The 17414-nt window shown below is 39.8% G+C and overlaps 2 protein-coding genes across 3 annotated transcripts in view; both read left to right on the top strand.

The window, feature by feature from the left end:
• LOC128696753 (uncharacterized) overlaps positions 1–3838 on the top strand; it is a 17398-nt gene extending 13560 nt beyond the window's left edge. For both annotated transcript variants that reach the window (XM_070099906.1, XM_070099907.1), the window contains exon 3: positions 2857–3838. In XM_070099906.1, the coding sequence (XP_069956007.1) occupies positions 2857–3315 (459 nt within the window). In that variant the 3' untranslated portion in view covers positions 3316–3838. The remainder of the gene's footprint in view (positions 1–2856) is intronic.
• A 7595-nt stretch (positions 3839–11433) lies between these two features.
• On the top strand, positions 11434–17380 carry LOC128684488 (uncharacterized). The gene is made up of 2 exons (XM_053770691.2): positions 11434–11529; positions 16694–17380. The coding sequence occupies exons 1-2, from the start codon at positions 11518–11520 to the stop codon at positions 17249–17251; spliced, it is 570 nt and encodes a 189-aa protein (XP_053626666.1). The 5' UTR covers positions 11434–11517; the 3' UTR covers positions 17252–17380.
• Positions 17381–17414: the final 34 nt, after the last annotated feature.

Genomic DNA, 17414 nt, shown 5'->3' with positions numbered 1-17414 from the left:
AAACACTGAGGAATCGACAAGGTGAACAGAGACAGGATGTTCCAGAGATGGGACACAGCAACAAGGGGTCACAGTCGGAAGTTGAACACTCAGATGAGTCACGGGGATGTTAGGAAGTATTACTTTAGTCACAGAGTTGTCAGGAAGTGGAATAGTCTGCAAATGGAGGTTGTGGAGGCTGGATCCATGCATAGCTTTAAGAAGAGGTATGATAATGCTCAAGGAGCAGGGGGCGAGTGACCTAGTAGCAACCTGTGAAGAATCGGGGCCGGGAGCTATGAATCGACCTCTGGAGCCACAATTAGGTGAGCACACACACGCACACGCATACACACACACACACACACAAACACACACGCACACACACAAGGGTTAGACTCAGAAGTGTCCCTGTTTGCAGATGATGTGAAGTTAATGAGGAGAATTAAATCTGATGAGGACCAGGCAGGACTTCAGAGACCTGGACAGACTGGACACCTGGTCCAGCAAATGGCTTCTCGAATTTAATCCTGCCAAATGCAAAGTCATGAAGATAGGGGAAGGGCACAGAAGACCACAGACAGAGTATAGGCTAGGTGGCCAAAGACTGCAAACCTCACTCAAGGAGAAAGATATTGGGGTGAGTATAACACCGAGCATGTCTCCGGAAGCACACATCAATCAGATAACTGCTGCAGCATATGGGCGCCTGGCAAACCTGAGAACAGCATTCCGATACCTTAGTAAGGAATCATTCAAGACACTGTACACCGTGTATGTCAGGCCCATACTGGAGTATGCAGCACCTGTTTGGAACCCGCACTTGATAAAGCACGTCAAGAAACTAGAGAAAGTACAAAGGTTTGCGACAAGGTTAGTTCCAGAGCTAAGGGGAATGTCCTATGAAGAAAGATTAAGGGAAATCGGCCTGACGACACTGGAGGACAGGAGGGTCAGGGGAGACATGATAACGACATATAAAATACTGCGTGGAATAGACAAGGTGGACAAAGACAGGATGTTCCAGGGAGGGGACACAGAAACAAGAGGCCACAATTGGAAGTTGAAGACACAAATGAGTCAGAGAGATAGTAGGAAGTATTTCTTCAGTCATAGAGTTGTAAGGCAGTGGAATAGCCTAGAAAATGACGTAGTGGAGGCAGGAACCATACACAGTTTTAAGACGAGGTTTGATAAAGCTCATGGAGCGGGGAGAGAGAGGGCCCAGTAGCAACCGGTGAAGAGGCGGGGCCAGGAGCTAAGACTCGACCCCTGCAACCACAAATAGGTGAGTACATACACACACACACACACACACACACACACATTCTCATATCATTAGTAAACTCTCTCCCTCTCCCCCCCCCCTCTCTCTCTGCTTATATTTCCTCATAATTGTTTCCTCATCTTTTAGCACCTCATCACTTTCCCTCTTTATGAAAGTTCATTTAATGCTTAAATTTTCTCTCATTATTTATCTCCATAACTTTCTCTTATTCTCAACAAAATGCACTGATAATAACTCACTTTATTTCACTTTTCCTTACAGCTTTTAATTTTTTTTTTTTTTTGGTTCTGTAATTATTAATGCGTAATTTTTTATGTATTTTATTTATATCTCCCTTATTTCTCTCCTTCACTTTCACTCCTGAAATCAAAATCTCTTGGTGATCTCTAGCATCATTTTCCTAAATTCACCCAACAACTCATTGACCTCCTCATCAGTCCATCAATCTTGAAAAGATTGATGGACTGATGACCACATCGACTCAAGACTGAGGGATTGATTACCTCGAACTCCTCCTGTTCTTCACCATTCTCCTTTGTATGGACTGATGAAGCCACTGTGTGGCGAAACGTTTCCTCAATAAAGATACCCAAGTGTTGCACATGTGTCTAATTTATCAACTTGTTGGTTCTCTGAACCATTCATCTACACTCCTCTTCCTCCTCCTCTTCCTCCTCCTCTTCCTCCTCCTCCTCCTCTTCCTCCTCCTCCTCCTCCTCCTCATATTTAATTAGCCTTTCATCCAACAATTCCTTATATCTCTAACAAAACATTCTTCTCCATTAATTCATTCTCCTTCACTACAAGTTTAGCAGTTGATACTTGGATTATAACTTTCTCTTACCCTAGCTACTACTAAATGATGATCAGGCATATTACATATTTTTTTCTAAATAATACACATACAAAGTACTACATCTAAATAATCTAAAGACAGTCTAGAAGACTCGTCTTGTGCACATAACCCTGGCTTCTTCTCATTTACCTCTCTGATACTCTACTTTTTTCTTTATTCTCAATTTAGCAATAATGTCTAGAATAACAGTTATTATTTAACTTAAATGTAAATTCTCTGAACGTTCAAAGAACTCCTGAAAACTCTTCTATTCTTCAGTTTTTCGTTAACACCCTTTTTTTTTATTTGGTTTATTGCCTATCAACTACACAAGAGTCTTTAATAAAGTCTGCGAGTAATGTCTACAACACCATTCAAGAATACTTTTATTCTTAAAAGATGTTTGAAGGTTAACTTTCAATGTATGTAAACACTGAGACATGTGTACCTCTCTTTTATATGTAAACTTGGTAATGTGTACTGCATCCAGGCTCATTTATTGTCTCTGTTACAACTACTACGGCTACTATTACTACTACTACTACTACTACTTGAACCATTGCCACTAGTTCTACTACTATTACTGCTACTGATACTATTACTTCTACTACTAATTATAATCGTATTAGAATACAAATCAGACATATCTCTGTAAAAGAAAGACGTGTCTGAAATATTTTTATTTTTTAAAAATACAATTTATAAAACTTTAGTGACAAGGTAACATTTACTTAAATCATCAATAATCACACAGGCCTTGGTTTCCTGCGTGTTTCTGTGCGCGTGCGCAGTGAGAGCGGTTCCTCAGACTTACGGAATATTGGAGGTCCAAGAGCCACTGCCCAACACAGAAACAGGACCCTACGCGAACGTCGTGGATGCTGTTATCGAGATTCTCCCAGATATCGCTGACGTATTTGAAAAGATAACAAGATCTCGTGACCCTTCATCGGATCCTGCAGACTTTAAAGTTATCCAGGATATTATCTTATCTTTCCTGCCCATAACTGAGAAGATAATGCGGGCGGCAGCTAAAGCCGATGGCAGGGAGGTCAAGCCCGAGGAACTGGAGAGGCTTGCTCGAGTCTCAAAGGTCTTGCCAGATTACTTTCGACTCATCGAGGATATAACGACGAAAGATTTGGCAGGAATATCAGACCTCGCTGCTAAAGATTCTGGCATATCTACTGCTTCTTCATCTGCACACAGGTGAGCAGCTGCTGCTCTCAAAACTGGCACCCAAGAAACACCAGCTTTACTGATTTAGATATAGACACATTTGCAACATCTGGGTATCTTTATTTGTAGACGTTTCTCCATCCAGTGGCTTTATCAATACAATATAAGAACATAATTTGAAGAATGTAGAGCTATATACAGAAGATAAGGCAATTAGTCCCTCAGCCTTGGAGTCAGTGTGGAGCACCAACTCCACGGCTGAGGGACTGATTACCTCATCTTTTGAATAGTTCCACATTCATCACATTAGGTCCTTGTATTGTTTTGATAAAGTCACTGGATGGAGAATTGTCTATATATAAAAACACCCAGATGTTGCACCGGCGTCTAATTTTTCATAATGTTGGTGTTATATACCTTTCATGTACAACCAGCTTCCTTAAACCGTGTTTCTGCCTCCGGAAGTACAGTTACCACTCCAGACACTAATATAAGCGAGAGTGTTTGAGTGTGGGTACAAACGAGCACCTACACATTGATAAATAATTTAAGCTAAATCGATTATTTTTTTTACCTTAAACTCATTGTGTTTTGATAAGAATTTTGCTAGGATCGTGTGTTTTTCGCTTTAATATTATGGGACTAAAAATGTTCGAAATTTAAGTTACTGTTTATTTGGAATTTAAAATCAGTGATACATACGTATTGTAATAAATATGTAAAACACTTAAGAAAACTATGCCAAACAAAAATTATCCAAATAATTTTTCCGAAATCAATATGAACATCAACAAGCAATAAAAATGGAACATTTTTAGATGTGAAGTCAGGTTTAGCTCACATCCTTCTGTTGCAACTTGCACACATCCTTCTGTTGCAACTTGCACACATCCTTCTGTTGCAACTTGCACACATCCTTCTGTTGCAACTTGCACACATCCTTATGTTGCAACTTGCTCACATCCTTCGGTTGCAACTTGCTCACATCCTTCTGTTGCAACTTGCACACATCCTTCTGTTGCAACTTGCACACATCCTTCTGTTGCAACTTGCTCACATCCTTCTGTTGCAACTTGCACACATCCTTCTGTTGCAACTTGCACACATCCTTCTGTTGCAACTTGCACAGTTCTCAAACTCTGTACATATGTAATGAAGACGGAACCTCTTTCCTTGTTAACTACCTCGTGTATTGTCTAATACAAAATGTACATGCATATTCTCGGAATTACATTGGCGTGGAAAGGCATGAAACCGATGTTTTTGTCGTTTAGAGATGTGATGTGAGAATCAAACAGTTGAAGATAATAATTTGCTGTTAGTGAGAACCCGCTTCTTACTGAATCAGTTAAAATACAGGATCACATTGACTGATTAAGATGAAAATTTGTATGTAAAAGAAGTGTCATTGACGTGTGTTCTATAATATGAGTGTAAAATTTCGCCTGCTGGACGCACATCATGGTGTCTGCAGTTGACTCACGAAATCTTAATGACATGATTGAAAACGAACCATGGTTCGGGGGGAATCGAACTCCAGTGGCTAAAGCGCCGGTCTGAAGTTTTACGGCTCACTAGTCATGAGTTAAATCCCCACCCGTACCGTGGTTTTTCTGCAGTTGTATGTCAAGGTAAAGATATATAGCAGAACAGGCCTTCACTGGCATACTCTCTCTTTCAATTCTTGATTGTGAAATGCTCCTTAGAACGAAGAGTGTAGCAGTTTATAAAGGCTTGATCTACTAAATGTGTCTTCACGCCAGTAGACGTTAGACAAAACAGTATTTCTGTTGTGACCCAACCCAGTTGTTCATTTGTTATCTAAATATTTTATTATGAATGCCGATATTTTGAAATATTTTTTGTGTGTATGGCTAAATTGTTGAGAGCCTAGAGGCTCGGGAAAAGAGCCTTATAGATTCCCTTCATAAAATAAATAAAATTTTACAATAATTATATTCGAATTTTCATTGAGTTCTTTGGGGCGTGGTTAAAACCTAGTGATTCAAAAGAATAAATAAATTCCAATTTGTGTAAACAATACTTGACTGAGACTTATGTACGTCAGACCAAACAATGTAAGCACTCAGCTGCTGAGCTTATAAGAACATAAGAACATAAGAACGAAGGAACACTGCAGAAGGCCTACTGGCCCATGCGAGGCAGGTCCAAGTCTCCTACCGGCTTAAGCCAATGCACCCAACCTAGTCAGGTTAGGTCACATTGACTTAAGGGAGGAACACGGCAACCGACCTGGTAGCACAAGCTATCAGGTCCAACTCACACCCACCCACATCCACTCATGTATTTATCCAACCCATTTTTAAAGCTACACAACGTTCTGGCCTCTATAACTGTACTCGGGAGTTTGTTTCACTCATCCACAACTCTATTACCAAACCAGTACTTTCCTATATCCTTTCTGAATCTGAATTTTTCCAACTTAAAACCATTGCTGCGAGTCCTGTCTAGGCTAGATATTTTCAGCACACTATTTACATCCCCTTTATTTATTCCTGTCTTCCATTTATACACCTCAATCATATCCCCCCTAATTCTACGTCTTTCTAGAGAGTGCAGATTCAGGGCCCTATAATGAAATGATTCTATAACCAGCACAACTGTGGCTTAGTCATATAAACTGTGACCTCCTACTATCTCATTTCACAACCTCGTAAGTTGTAATGAGCGATTGTCAGTTAAATAAACAGCACTGGGTGGAGACTCGAACGTTGTATATAACATATAAGAGACCCAACGCTGTTAGAACTCAGCCACGGAGCTTACATTAGCAAGATTTTACAGCTAGTACAACTGTGACTTGATTGCGTCAACTGCAATAAATGTGACTTTACTGTCTCATTCCAGAGCTCCAAAAGTTGATGCAACAAGGTTACAGTTCTTTTTTTTTATATCTTATTTAAAATACAATACATAGCTTAACATAAAACCCCTTAAACAAGGGTTGATATACATTTAATATAAATACATTATGAATCACAATCCCTCAGGACGTACAATAGCAAAATAACAAACACAATATTAACAGACACAAAGAGGTTACACAAATACACTAGAAAATATCGCTTATGACAGAACATAACATTAAGAAAGATGGGTAATCTTAATCCTATTTACACAAGAACAACAACAAGGCCATAACATGTAGGTGACCCCTGTAACAGGTTCAATAATATAATTAAACCCAAACAAGGTTACAGTTGTGATGGTTGGGAAATCATCATAACATGGGCTCCGTTGCTAATTGGTTATAGCGTCGGGCCCTGTTATGTACAAATACCAAGGGTCAAGTCACCATCCAGTATTCGGTTTATTCACTGACTCTCGTACATCATTATAAATCTTGGTTCTATGGACTTACTGGACCGGAGGGAAATGGAAACAGATGCTCCAGAAAAACATTTGGGGCTGTGGGGTGATTCAGTAGAGTCACAGATGTGCCGATGATACAACCAAGTTATTGTTATGTTGGCATTAAAATCATTCTAACATAAGCTCCTTAGCTGAGTGATTACAGGGTATACAAGGACCACAGTTCGATTCACCTCCCAGTATGCTGTTCATTGATATCTATAGACACAAACACATACACACACACACAAAATCGGAAGGTTAGAAGATGTGTAGATCAAGTGTTGGCATTTAAGTAAGTGAACTAGATGTAAATAGAGGTAAGGAACTGGCTGTCTCATATTTGGATTAAAAAATACATGTTATAGGGCAGATAGTGGAACAATGTAGCAGATGGTGGAAATGTAAAGGATAGGTAGAAGGTTACTAAAAGCGGTAATGAGTGTGTGGATAATGAGGCTCACGTTACAGTACGTAGGGAGGGGAGGATATTTCTCAGTAAATGTCAGCCTCAGACAGGGATAGTTGATGTTACGGTTGTTGTTGAAGAAATTAATAGATGGGGTTGTAAAGCAATTTGATGCTTGAGAGTAGGACGATGCGAGAATAAATGATGGTAGATGGGATGAAAGTGATGATGGTAACAAAAAAGTTTTGGCAAATAAAAGGTTGGATATCGTATCAAAGGGTGGAAGTATAAGAACATTATTGTATTCAGATTTTTGGAACTTGATTTGTCAGCAGATGGGTCATTGGAAGACGAACGGTCATTGAAGCCTCACCACAGAATGGAAGAAAGGGATCCTTAGATACTCAGGCCCAATGGCAGCCAGAAGTGCCCAGATGGAGTCACTATAGTCCTCTGGAAAGACGATAAGAAAATTACATGGGTCTACACCTGTGCATCTACAATGGTTGAAACTTACCCACGATGCTTCAAAGGTGAAGGGGGTTTCTGGGAGACCAAAAATTTCAACAAATAGTTGGGATTAGGACCATGCTATATGAAGTGCTATCAAAAAGTTCCTGGGCTGCTGCAAAAATGAAAAAAAATTGCTTTCCTAATCATCTAGTTGAAGTTGTCTCCCTGGACGAGCTCTTCGTGGGAGGTTATACACTGATTCCAGAGCCTCTGCCACATCTCAAAACATTTCTGAAGCTAATTTTTCTTATCCATGTCCCTTACCGCCTATGATTCTCCTAGAATCTTCTCCGCATCGTTAAAATACCGCCACTTGCATGGCCTTTTTCACTTTTGGAAAAAGAAAGAAGTCACAGGGGGCTAGATCATGTGAGTATGGATGTTGGGACGACCCGTATTTTTTTAGCCAGAAAGCAATTATTTTTCTGGTCATCAGTCAGCAAACGGGGCACAAATTTCGTGCCCACTCGCTTCACGTTAAAATTTTATGTCAAAATGGTTTGACATAATGAATAAGAAGTTCCCACAGCACATGCAATGTCCATAATATGACGACGATCTTCCTGAATAGCCTTCCTCACATTCTAAATGTTGGCCTCTATTTTTTTTACGTTGAAGGACAACAAGAGCATTTATCATTCTAAACTGACGTTCGTCCTGCTTTTAGTAGAGAAAACCGTTCAAAACAGTGTGTCATACCCTCGTATCATCGTTAAATGCTTGCTCAAGCAGTTCATGAGTTTCATTAGCTGTTTCACTGAGCTTCAAACACAATTTAACACACACACACACAAACACTGATCATTATTTTGTAGACTTTATTCTGGTATACACAAAATAGCAAGAACGTCCTGACAGCCCGTTTAGCCTCAACATAATGACTGACCACACCGAAACTCGCCAAAGTAATTTACAAAGGAGTGTAGTGTGCAGTGTGGCTGCTAACGCAATCAGCTCACACACTAAGGTCCAAGGTTCGATTCCCGGTGCGGATGGAAACATTAAGATGTGTTTCATTAAAACACCTGCTGTCCATGTTACCTATCAGGAAAATAGGTACCTGGGTGTTAGTCGACCGGTGTTTACCTGGAGTTTACCTAGAGAGAGTTCCGGGGGTCAACGCCCCCGCGGCCCGGTCTGTGACCAGGTCACACTCTGGGACAAAATTGACCTAATTTGCCCAAAATGCTGTACATAACAAAGGGCTTTCTGTATAGTAGTATGTCACTGATGTCAGCTATGGTCTGTATACCTTGTACATGTACTTGTAGAAATAATGTGTTATTATTCTTATTATTATTGTTATTATTATTATTATTATTATTATTATTATTATTATTATTATTATTATTAAAAATAAAGAACAAGACCTCTTTGATACTACTTCAGTGGTAATCTGAGATTCTGAAAGACTTACATAACAAATTCTTCAGGGAAACTAAAAATTCCCAAAACAACAAAATTTATTTTCTAGAAAACCTGTGCAGCGATCTGGAGAGGAAATGCTTGCAGAATCTTGGGCTTGTGACCCGCCTCTGAGAAGCTTTGTAAAGTGTTTGATGTATAGGTTTTGTGATATAATGCATCCAGTTTTAATTCCAAATGTATTTGATAATAAAATTATATATATATATATATATATATATATATATATATATATATATATATATATATATATATATATATATATATATATATATATATATATATGTCGTGCCGAATATGTAAAACTGGTCAATTAGCAAGAACTCATTTAAAATTAAGTCCTTTCTAAAAATTTTTCTTATATGTTTAAAGATATATTTTTTCATTAATGTTAATGTAAAAATGTTAAAATAAAAATTCTTTTCAACCGTTAGTTTACTATGTAAAACCTGGTTCAATACAGGTACTAAACATAATTATTACCGTGTAATACCTTATTCCCTACATAAGCTATATTTTTTGCCCCTCACATTTGAAAATTGTTTCTCGGTACCCTTCGAAGACTTGTTGTTAAACTAACAGCAATATGTCTGCAGTATCAAGGTTCGGTAAGATTTGTCAGGAAACACGACAAGTGCTTGCTGACGCTGGTCTCAGTCATATTTTTTTTTTTTTTTTTTTTTTACACTGGGTTTGACAAGGTTAAGGATCCCTAGCTTTGAGGAAATGGTATGGTGATACCGACAAGATGTGGAAAAAGACACTTATGCTACTATATATTTGCGTTTTCTTAGTTTTCTCTGTATTAGGACTGAAGAAGTCACTCGTGGCGAAACGTTTCCTTTAATAATATCCTGAACTGTACATAAGTGTCTTTTTCCACATCCCTAGCTTTATTGACAAGCTATTTACAGGTTAAGGATTCCTAACTTTATTGACAAGCTATTTACAGGTTAAGGATCCCTAGCTTTATTGACAAGCTATTTACAGGTTAAGGATTCCTAACTTTATTGACAAGCTATTTACAGGTTAAGGATCCCTAGCTTTATTGACAAGCTATTTACAGGTTAAGGATTCCTAACTTTATTGACAAGCTAAGAGCTGTTACCTACATCAGCTCATTTGAAAGCATTTTTATTGTTATGAGACATACAAGTAGGGAACAGGATGAAGTTGGAGCCATCTGTGGGCCAGCTTTTTCATCTGATCAACTGACTTTATCTCGTTGCTGTACGAATGTGTTCCATACTCGAGTCATCCTGGGTATATATGATCTCAGATGGAGTGATGTTCTGGAGAAGGGTACAGCCAGAGTGAAGTTGCTGATTTCTGCCCGTCTTGTGGGATAAAAGCTTGTTTCACGCTGTCCTCGAAGTGGATCCAAGTGTGGTACTTTGACAATATTGGCCTTGTACATAACAGTAAGGCCACCCACATCCCTCCTATGTTGAAGGCTCTGCTGAAATGACAGATCTATCCAGGATGGGTCCAGGCGAGAGATGAGACGTCTTGCTCTGTTCTCCACTCTGTCAAGCAGTCGCAGATGAAAGGGGGGGGGGGCAGGCAAACCAAGAAAGTGGAGCATACTCAAGGTGTGAGCGTACTTGTGCCTCGTACAGAATCTTGCAACCCCTACTGTCAAGCAGATGCGAGATACGGCAAAGTGCTGTAAGCTTCCTGGCTGCCTATATGCCACAGATTTAGATGTCCTTAGATTTATCAGCTGCTTCATAATGCTTTGTTCCCATAAAAATTTAAATTATGACGAAAAGACAGAAGTAATAAGCAATATAGAATTAATAAAAATTCTCATGACTAATATTATCGTAGTAAACTTATCCTAATTTAGAAATGTTGGTAGAATTACCGACAATATGTTAAATAAAAGGACACATGTGCAACTAATGCGACATTTTTATTTTTGCAACGTTTCGCTGCTCAGGGGCTTTGCCAAGCATTAGTTACATAACGGCTTGACAAAGCACCTGGAGAGGGAAGGGTTTCCACATTAGTTGCACATGTGTCCTTTTATCTATCTTATCCTAATGTACTTATGGCTTCATTGTGTAAATAAAAGTAATTCAGCAAATCGGCAGCCTTAATAAGACAGTTAGTTACCATTTTGTCCTAGGCACATGTCGATTAGACAGTGTCATACAATAAGCGTTTCCATGTGTATTATGGTACAGTTACCGTTGTCGTACGCTACAACAGGACTTCAGGGGGTAACAGCACTGTCTTGAATTCAAGGTTATTATAAACTCGTCCACTCTCACTTAATTTCTGTACCCTGTAATGACTTCCCTGTTTACATAGTTTTATATTCTTCTGTGATACATACTGAACTTGGGCACACGTAGCCTTTTAAGTATCTGCTAACTGCAACTTTGTGGTCAAAAGCGTGAAGATATTTCAGGATTTATATAATCCTACGAATTTGTCCCTGGAATAATCTATATAAGCTGGTAACTGGCCAGCACCACCACACTCTGTCTAGCTAGATCATACGCAGCAGTCATGGCCCTCCAAGTAAGTCCATATTCCCTACATTACCTTGAATGTAGCAGAAAATGAGAACGTGACTTTGTTCATTATGGTTTGACGTAATTTGCTAAACGTTAAGTTAAGAGTAAGCTGGTGCGTATTTTCATTATCGCAGATTTAAGAGTGAAGTGGCTGGGGTCAGCATGTAGAGAGAGATGAGTAATGAACAGTTTCTTACCTGAGCTCCTTGAGTGATGTGTTTATCATGAAGATTGTGACTGAATGTAGTGAAACAACTATTGTGAGATCCAGTGCTACTTCTGCGACCACTGCGAGTGATACTACCATTAATGATGCTATTACAACCGCCACTAATATTGATACGATTGCAGCGACTTATGCAAATATAACTTCTGCTAGTATTATTAATGTATCTAATATTACAGCTTACCCTCACATATTACTAACTACTACTGCTGCTACTATTACTTTTGCAGTTGATATTGTTAACTATCTTACTAGTATTCCTGCTAATATTACGCCTATTACTGTTTCTACATTTGAAATAGTTGTTTCTAATATTACTATCAACATTACTCCAGCTGCTGTAGAAGTAACACTGCTGCTGCTACAATTATTCCTTATACTAAGGCACTACCGCCATTATAATTGTTGTAGTTGTAACTGTTTAAATTTCGTTACTACTTCTATTACCAATTACGTGAATTGTTGCTACTAGTACTACTAACACTCCTCTTCCTACTACTACTATTACTATTATTCCTGTTATTATTGATAATAATGCTTCTATTAATGCTAATATTTCTGTTAATACTGCCACCTTTTCATTTTCAATAATTGTAACTGCCACAACTACAACTATTACTACTGCTACTACTACTACTACCACCACTACTACTACTACTACTACTACTACTACTGCTATTATTACTACTACTAATATAATTTGTAAGGGTATTTGCTGTGGGGAAGCTTTGAGAACTTATGTCTGTACTTATTGTGACCAGATTTGTGGCAGAGTTGTATGAACCAGTTATGAGGCTGAGATTCTACTCTGCTGTGTACCAGACATTTACCACGCCTTCCAACGTTGACTTTCGGGACCTTGTTTACACTCCACGACCTGAACCATTAATAACTACAGTGGAGCAAGACACTGGTAAAATAAACACAGATGCAGTAAAATGCGATTCTTTACTGACTAGGTTACGTCCACGCCATGGGCTTTAAGTTCGTTACTTGATAAAACGCACTATGTGGGCTAAACGTAGGAAATAAACGGCATTTGTGTTTATTTTCTCCATCGTGTATTTATCTTATACCATTTATCTCTGTGGAAACAAGGCACTGCTAAGCTGCACCAGCATGGAGAGTGATGGGGGTGAGCAAGGACCAGTGTGTGTATGTGACAGTGGCCTGGCGGGTGATCACCTTACCCACAGGGGCCAGGAGCTATGACTCAAACCCTGCGAAATCAGTGACTTGAGGACTGAGTTTAAGGTGTCTCAAACGTGAGCAAAAAATCACGGTGCCCCTCGCAAGTCTTCACTTATCTTGTGTGTTTTCCTAGGCTGACCGGAGGTAGGGAGGAAAGTGGGTGGGAGATGGGGAGAACGAGGGGGAGAGAATCGTGGACAAGTAGAAAGAGCTGCGAAAGACGCTTTGTCGAGCACATCACGTTATTATGTAATAGGTTACACGCTTATCTGTCGTGCATCGTGACTCTACGAACACATGCTAATACTCACACTAACACGTAACGTCTCTTCCTATGATATGTAATTGCCACCTCCACTCTTTCCCTGGTTTGCGGTCATCCTCGGAAAACACGTGAGTGAAGTGAAACGACGATTAGCGAAGGGTGTCATTAATGGTAGAAATGCTAATTTTGGGTTATGTCTGAATTACAATAAATCTTCCCCTCATGCCGCTTACCTGGGGTAAGTAAGCACATAGCTCCGTTCTGTGCTCACAGAAATTGAGTTTTTACATTGGACAATGTACAAAAAGTGATCACCCACCACGCCACCTGACTTTTGCCTTCACACCCACCTCCACCCTTTCCCAGACCTACTGGTGCCATTTAGCAAAGCCTTGCTTCACTCATGCCAGTACGGGCTATTCAAGCATCAGTAGCTGGGTAGTTAAGCAAGGGGCTCATTTATATTTATCAACTTGTCGGTTCTGCGAGCTATTTGTCTTCATATCCACGTATATTTAAATTTTAAACAGACGACATTATTTTAGGTGTATCGTTCAAGATAGAGAGTTATTAACTGGAACAACGTCATATGGAAGGGCTTCATAATATATTTTTCGTCTTTAATTCGAAACAACAATTTACTGATTAATGAGAATTACATCAAGTATCGTTTTTACAGTAATTATCTGTGACAAGTGGCCTCCCACAGGGATCAGTTTTATGCCTATTGTTGTTCAAAACATATATTAATGACCTTGACGAGGGAGTAACTAGTGATATCTGCAAATTCTCTAATGACACGAAAACAGGCAGGATAATTGATTCAAAGGAAAATGTTACTGAACTAAAGGAGGATTTAGACAGATTCATGTCTTGGTCAGAAAAGTGGCAGATGCAGTTCAGTGCAGATAAATGCCTTGTCCTGGGAATATATATAACTTAAATAATGTAGAACTTGGCCATAGAGAATGCGAAAAGGACTTGGGAGTTATTGTAAACAGCAACCCGAAACCAAGACCGCAATACCTAAACATACATAATCAGGCAAGCAGATTATTGGGATTTGCATCAAGAAGTATATGAAACAGGAGTCCAGGGGTTATACTATAATTCTACACATCATTAGTAAGGCCTCCTTAGATTATGCAGCTCAGCTCTAGTCCCCATTGTACAGAATGAATATAAATTCGTTAGAAAACACTCATCGAAGAATGACAAAATTAATCCATTGCATAAGGAATCTTCCATACAACAAAGATTGAAATCTCTTATCCTACATTCTCTTAACTCACGAAATCGTAATGACACGAGTGCAAACAAACCATACCACGGGAGGGGATTGAACCCGCGATCAGAGTCATAAAACTGTAGACCGACTCGTTAGCCACTGGGCCAGCTGGCTGCCATAATATTCATTTAACTAGGTATATTTATACACCATAGGAAGGTTAGCATACACACCACTGTGACCACAAATTTAAGTTTTTGCAGACAAATCTCCCATTCGTTAATAAAACAGTTTAAAGCCGTGAACAACGATAAAGAATATGAAATTGCTTATTTGCATTTCAGTAAGGCTTTCCTAGAGTACCTCATAAACAACTGTTAAGAAAAGTGGCAGCTCATGGTATAGGAGGTAAGTATACAAATAACCCGCACATAGAAGAGAGGAGCTTACGACGACGTTTCGATCCAACTTGGACCATTTACAAAGTCAGGAGGTAAGATTCTTATATAAATCGAAGCATGGCTGAGCAATAGCAGAGTTTGTATTTATGTTGTATTCAAGTGCTGGCATACTGGTGTTCAGAAATGAATGGGTGGAGGTCTCTTGAAGTTTCTCCCACGTATAATTGGTCACAATATCATTAATTCGCAGGGCGATTAAGTACATGTCACTACACTCCTCACCAAGTCCGCTCTCTCCCAGGTTGTTAGCAACATTGTCATGGCGCTGCGTGTGCACATTCACTCACTTCGTGGTACCATTTTGGGCACGACGAGAAAGACTCTGGCAGCACTCCTGACGACCACTCTAACAGTGAAACTGCGCAACCTCCTCAGTACTAAAGACTCATCGCCGTCTGCTTTAACGATGACGAAGTCGACAAGGTCATCACTACTTCAGCTATAAATGTTCTCATGGACCGTGACTTCGAAGTGGCTTCGTACCCTGCAATGAGGGCCAACACAACGGCAGACCAGAGGCCTAGCTTCTCCCTACGAGCCCCGTGAGGGCGGGGACTGTGGCTAGGCCTGGGGACAATTGGTCCCAAAGATGAGGGGGTACTTGTACCTCCTCCCATGGGAGACTTAGGTCTCGAGATACTCCCCAGATAGGGAGCCAAGGCCGGGTCACCACTACTTGGAAAAGACCCGGGCCGGGAGAGTACCGGCGAATAAGAAAAACAAAACAAAACAATGGTTTTCATATAAAAATCTTGATCGTCACGTCACTAACCAATCAACAGGCGACTTGAAATACTCATTTAAGTTCAAAGTGAGTGAGCCAACGACGACTCAGTTTTCAAACTTTTTTTTTTACTTATTTTCTTCTTTAATATCTAAAAAATCTTAAAAGGATTTTTTTTTCTTTTCAACGAACTGGAATCTGCATACCTTCCATGAGCATACATTCCAACGCTGTTCAGATATGGTTTTCGCAAGTTATTTCCAATGAAATCCGATAATTAAATTATCACAATTTGTTAAATAAATTTGAAAAATTGGTACCTACATAGTATGAATTCAGAGCAAACATTTTTCTAATTATGATACTCTGGCGTTTAGAATTTGACGTCATTCATAGTAGGTCTTTTGCGGTTTTTGAAACTTGTTTAATAAAAGTGCAAAATTAAAACTTAAACCAAATTAAAACTTACACCAATGCGAACCTTTCGTTATACGAAACCTCTTGAAGGAAAGTTCGAAGTAATTTGGAATCCACGATTTCAAGTTTATATATAAACTTTGAAAAACTGGTAAATTTGGATTGACAAAGCCTATAAGATTGCATTCTATTTGTTGAATGCATCAGTCATTAATGATTGAAATCCTCCAAGAGGCAAGCTCTAGTAGCAGTACACTAACAATGAGAATTTGTTTCCGAACGGATGAGACATTTAAGGTAAAAATCAGCACAGGCAACCACCTCAAGGTTCACATATAATCCGCACATAGAAGAGAGGAGCTTACGACAGTCCAAGTCGGACCGAAACGTCGTCGTAAGCTCTTCTCTTCTATGTGCGGATTACTTGTGCATCGTTCCAGTCACGGTATTGTGCCTTTTTTTGTTACCTCAAGGTACCCTTCCGGGGATGCCTAATTAAAACTGGAAACTGGACGACGTATTGGTTCGTTCTGAACTATTGTTAAGTTACTGCTCGATAATGGCTCAAGGATAGAAGAAACATCGGTTAGTTTATATTTCCAGGTTTTTAGTTGTGAATTCTTCTAGGTACTAAACTGTGACTTTTGTCTTTACAGGCGTTGTTCTGTGCGTTTCTGTGTTCGTGCGCAGTAAGAGCGGTTCCACAGACCTACGGGATTTTGGAGGTGGTGGAACCTCAGCCAAGCACGGAGCAGCTGGGGCCCTTCCAGAACATCGTCAGCTCTGCCATCGACTTTCTTCCAGACATCACAAACATATTTCAGATGATAACAAGAGTACGTGATCCTTCCTCGAAGCCTGCTGACTTGAAAGCCGTCGAGGAAATCATCTTGTCCTTTCTGCCCATCACGGAGAAGATGATGACCGCTGCAGCTAAAGCAGAAGGCAGGGAGGTAAAGCCTGAGGATCTGGAGAGGCTGGCTCGTGTCTCAAAGATCTTGCCAAGTTACTTCCAACTCATAGAGGACATAACAAAAAGAGATTTCAGTGGAATACCAGATCATGCTGGCTCAGGATCTGGTTCTTCTGCTGATGCTGTTCGTGCTGCTGCTGGTGATGCTGGAGCTGCTACTGCTGGTGCTGCTACTGCTAGTGACTCTGTCTCTGCGTTGCTACCTGAAGAACAATCTCCCGTAGCAATCACAGGCACTTAAGCAGTTCTAGACTTCAGAAAGTCCTTCGCGAATAAGCCTGAAACACCTTTTAGACAACAGTTTAGAAGAAAATGAGTGTATGGACTCACACCACACGCAGACACACACACACACACACACACACACACACACGCACAATAGTTTGGGAAGCGATGTAGTGGAG

The sequence above is a fragment of the Cherax quadricarinatus genome, chromosome 70 (assembly GCF_038502225.1).
Source record: "Cherax quadricarinatus isolate ZL_2023a chromosome 70, ASM3850222v1, whole genome shotgun sequence".
NCBI classification, from domain to species: domain Eukaryota; kingdom Metazoa; phylum Arthropoda; class Malacostraca; order Decapoda; family Parastacidae; genus Cherax; species Cherax quadricarinatus.
Note: the sequence above shows the minus strand (reverse complement) of the source record. Positions and strands in the feature narration are given on the sequence as shown.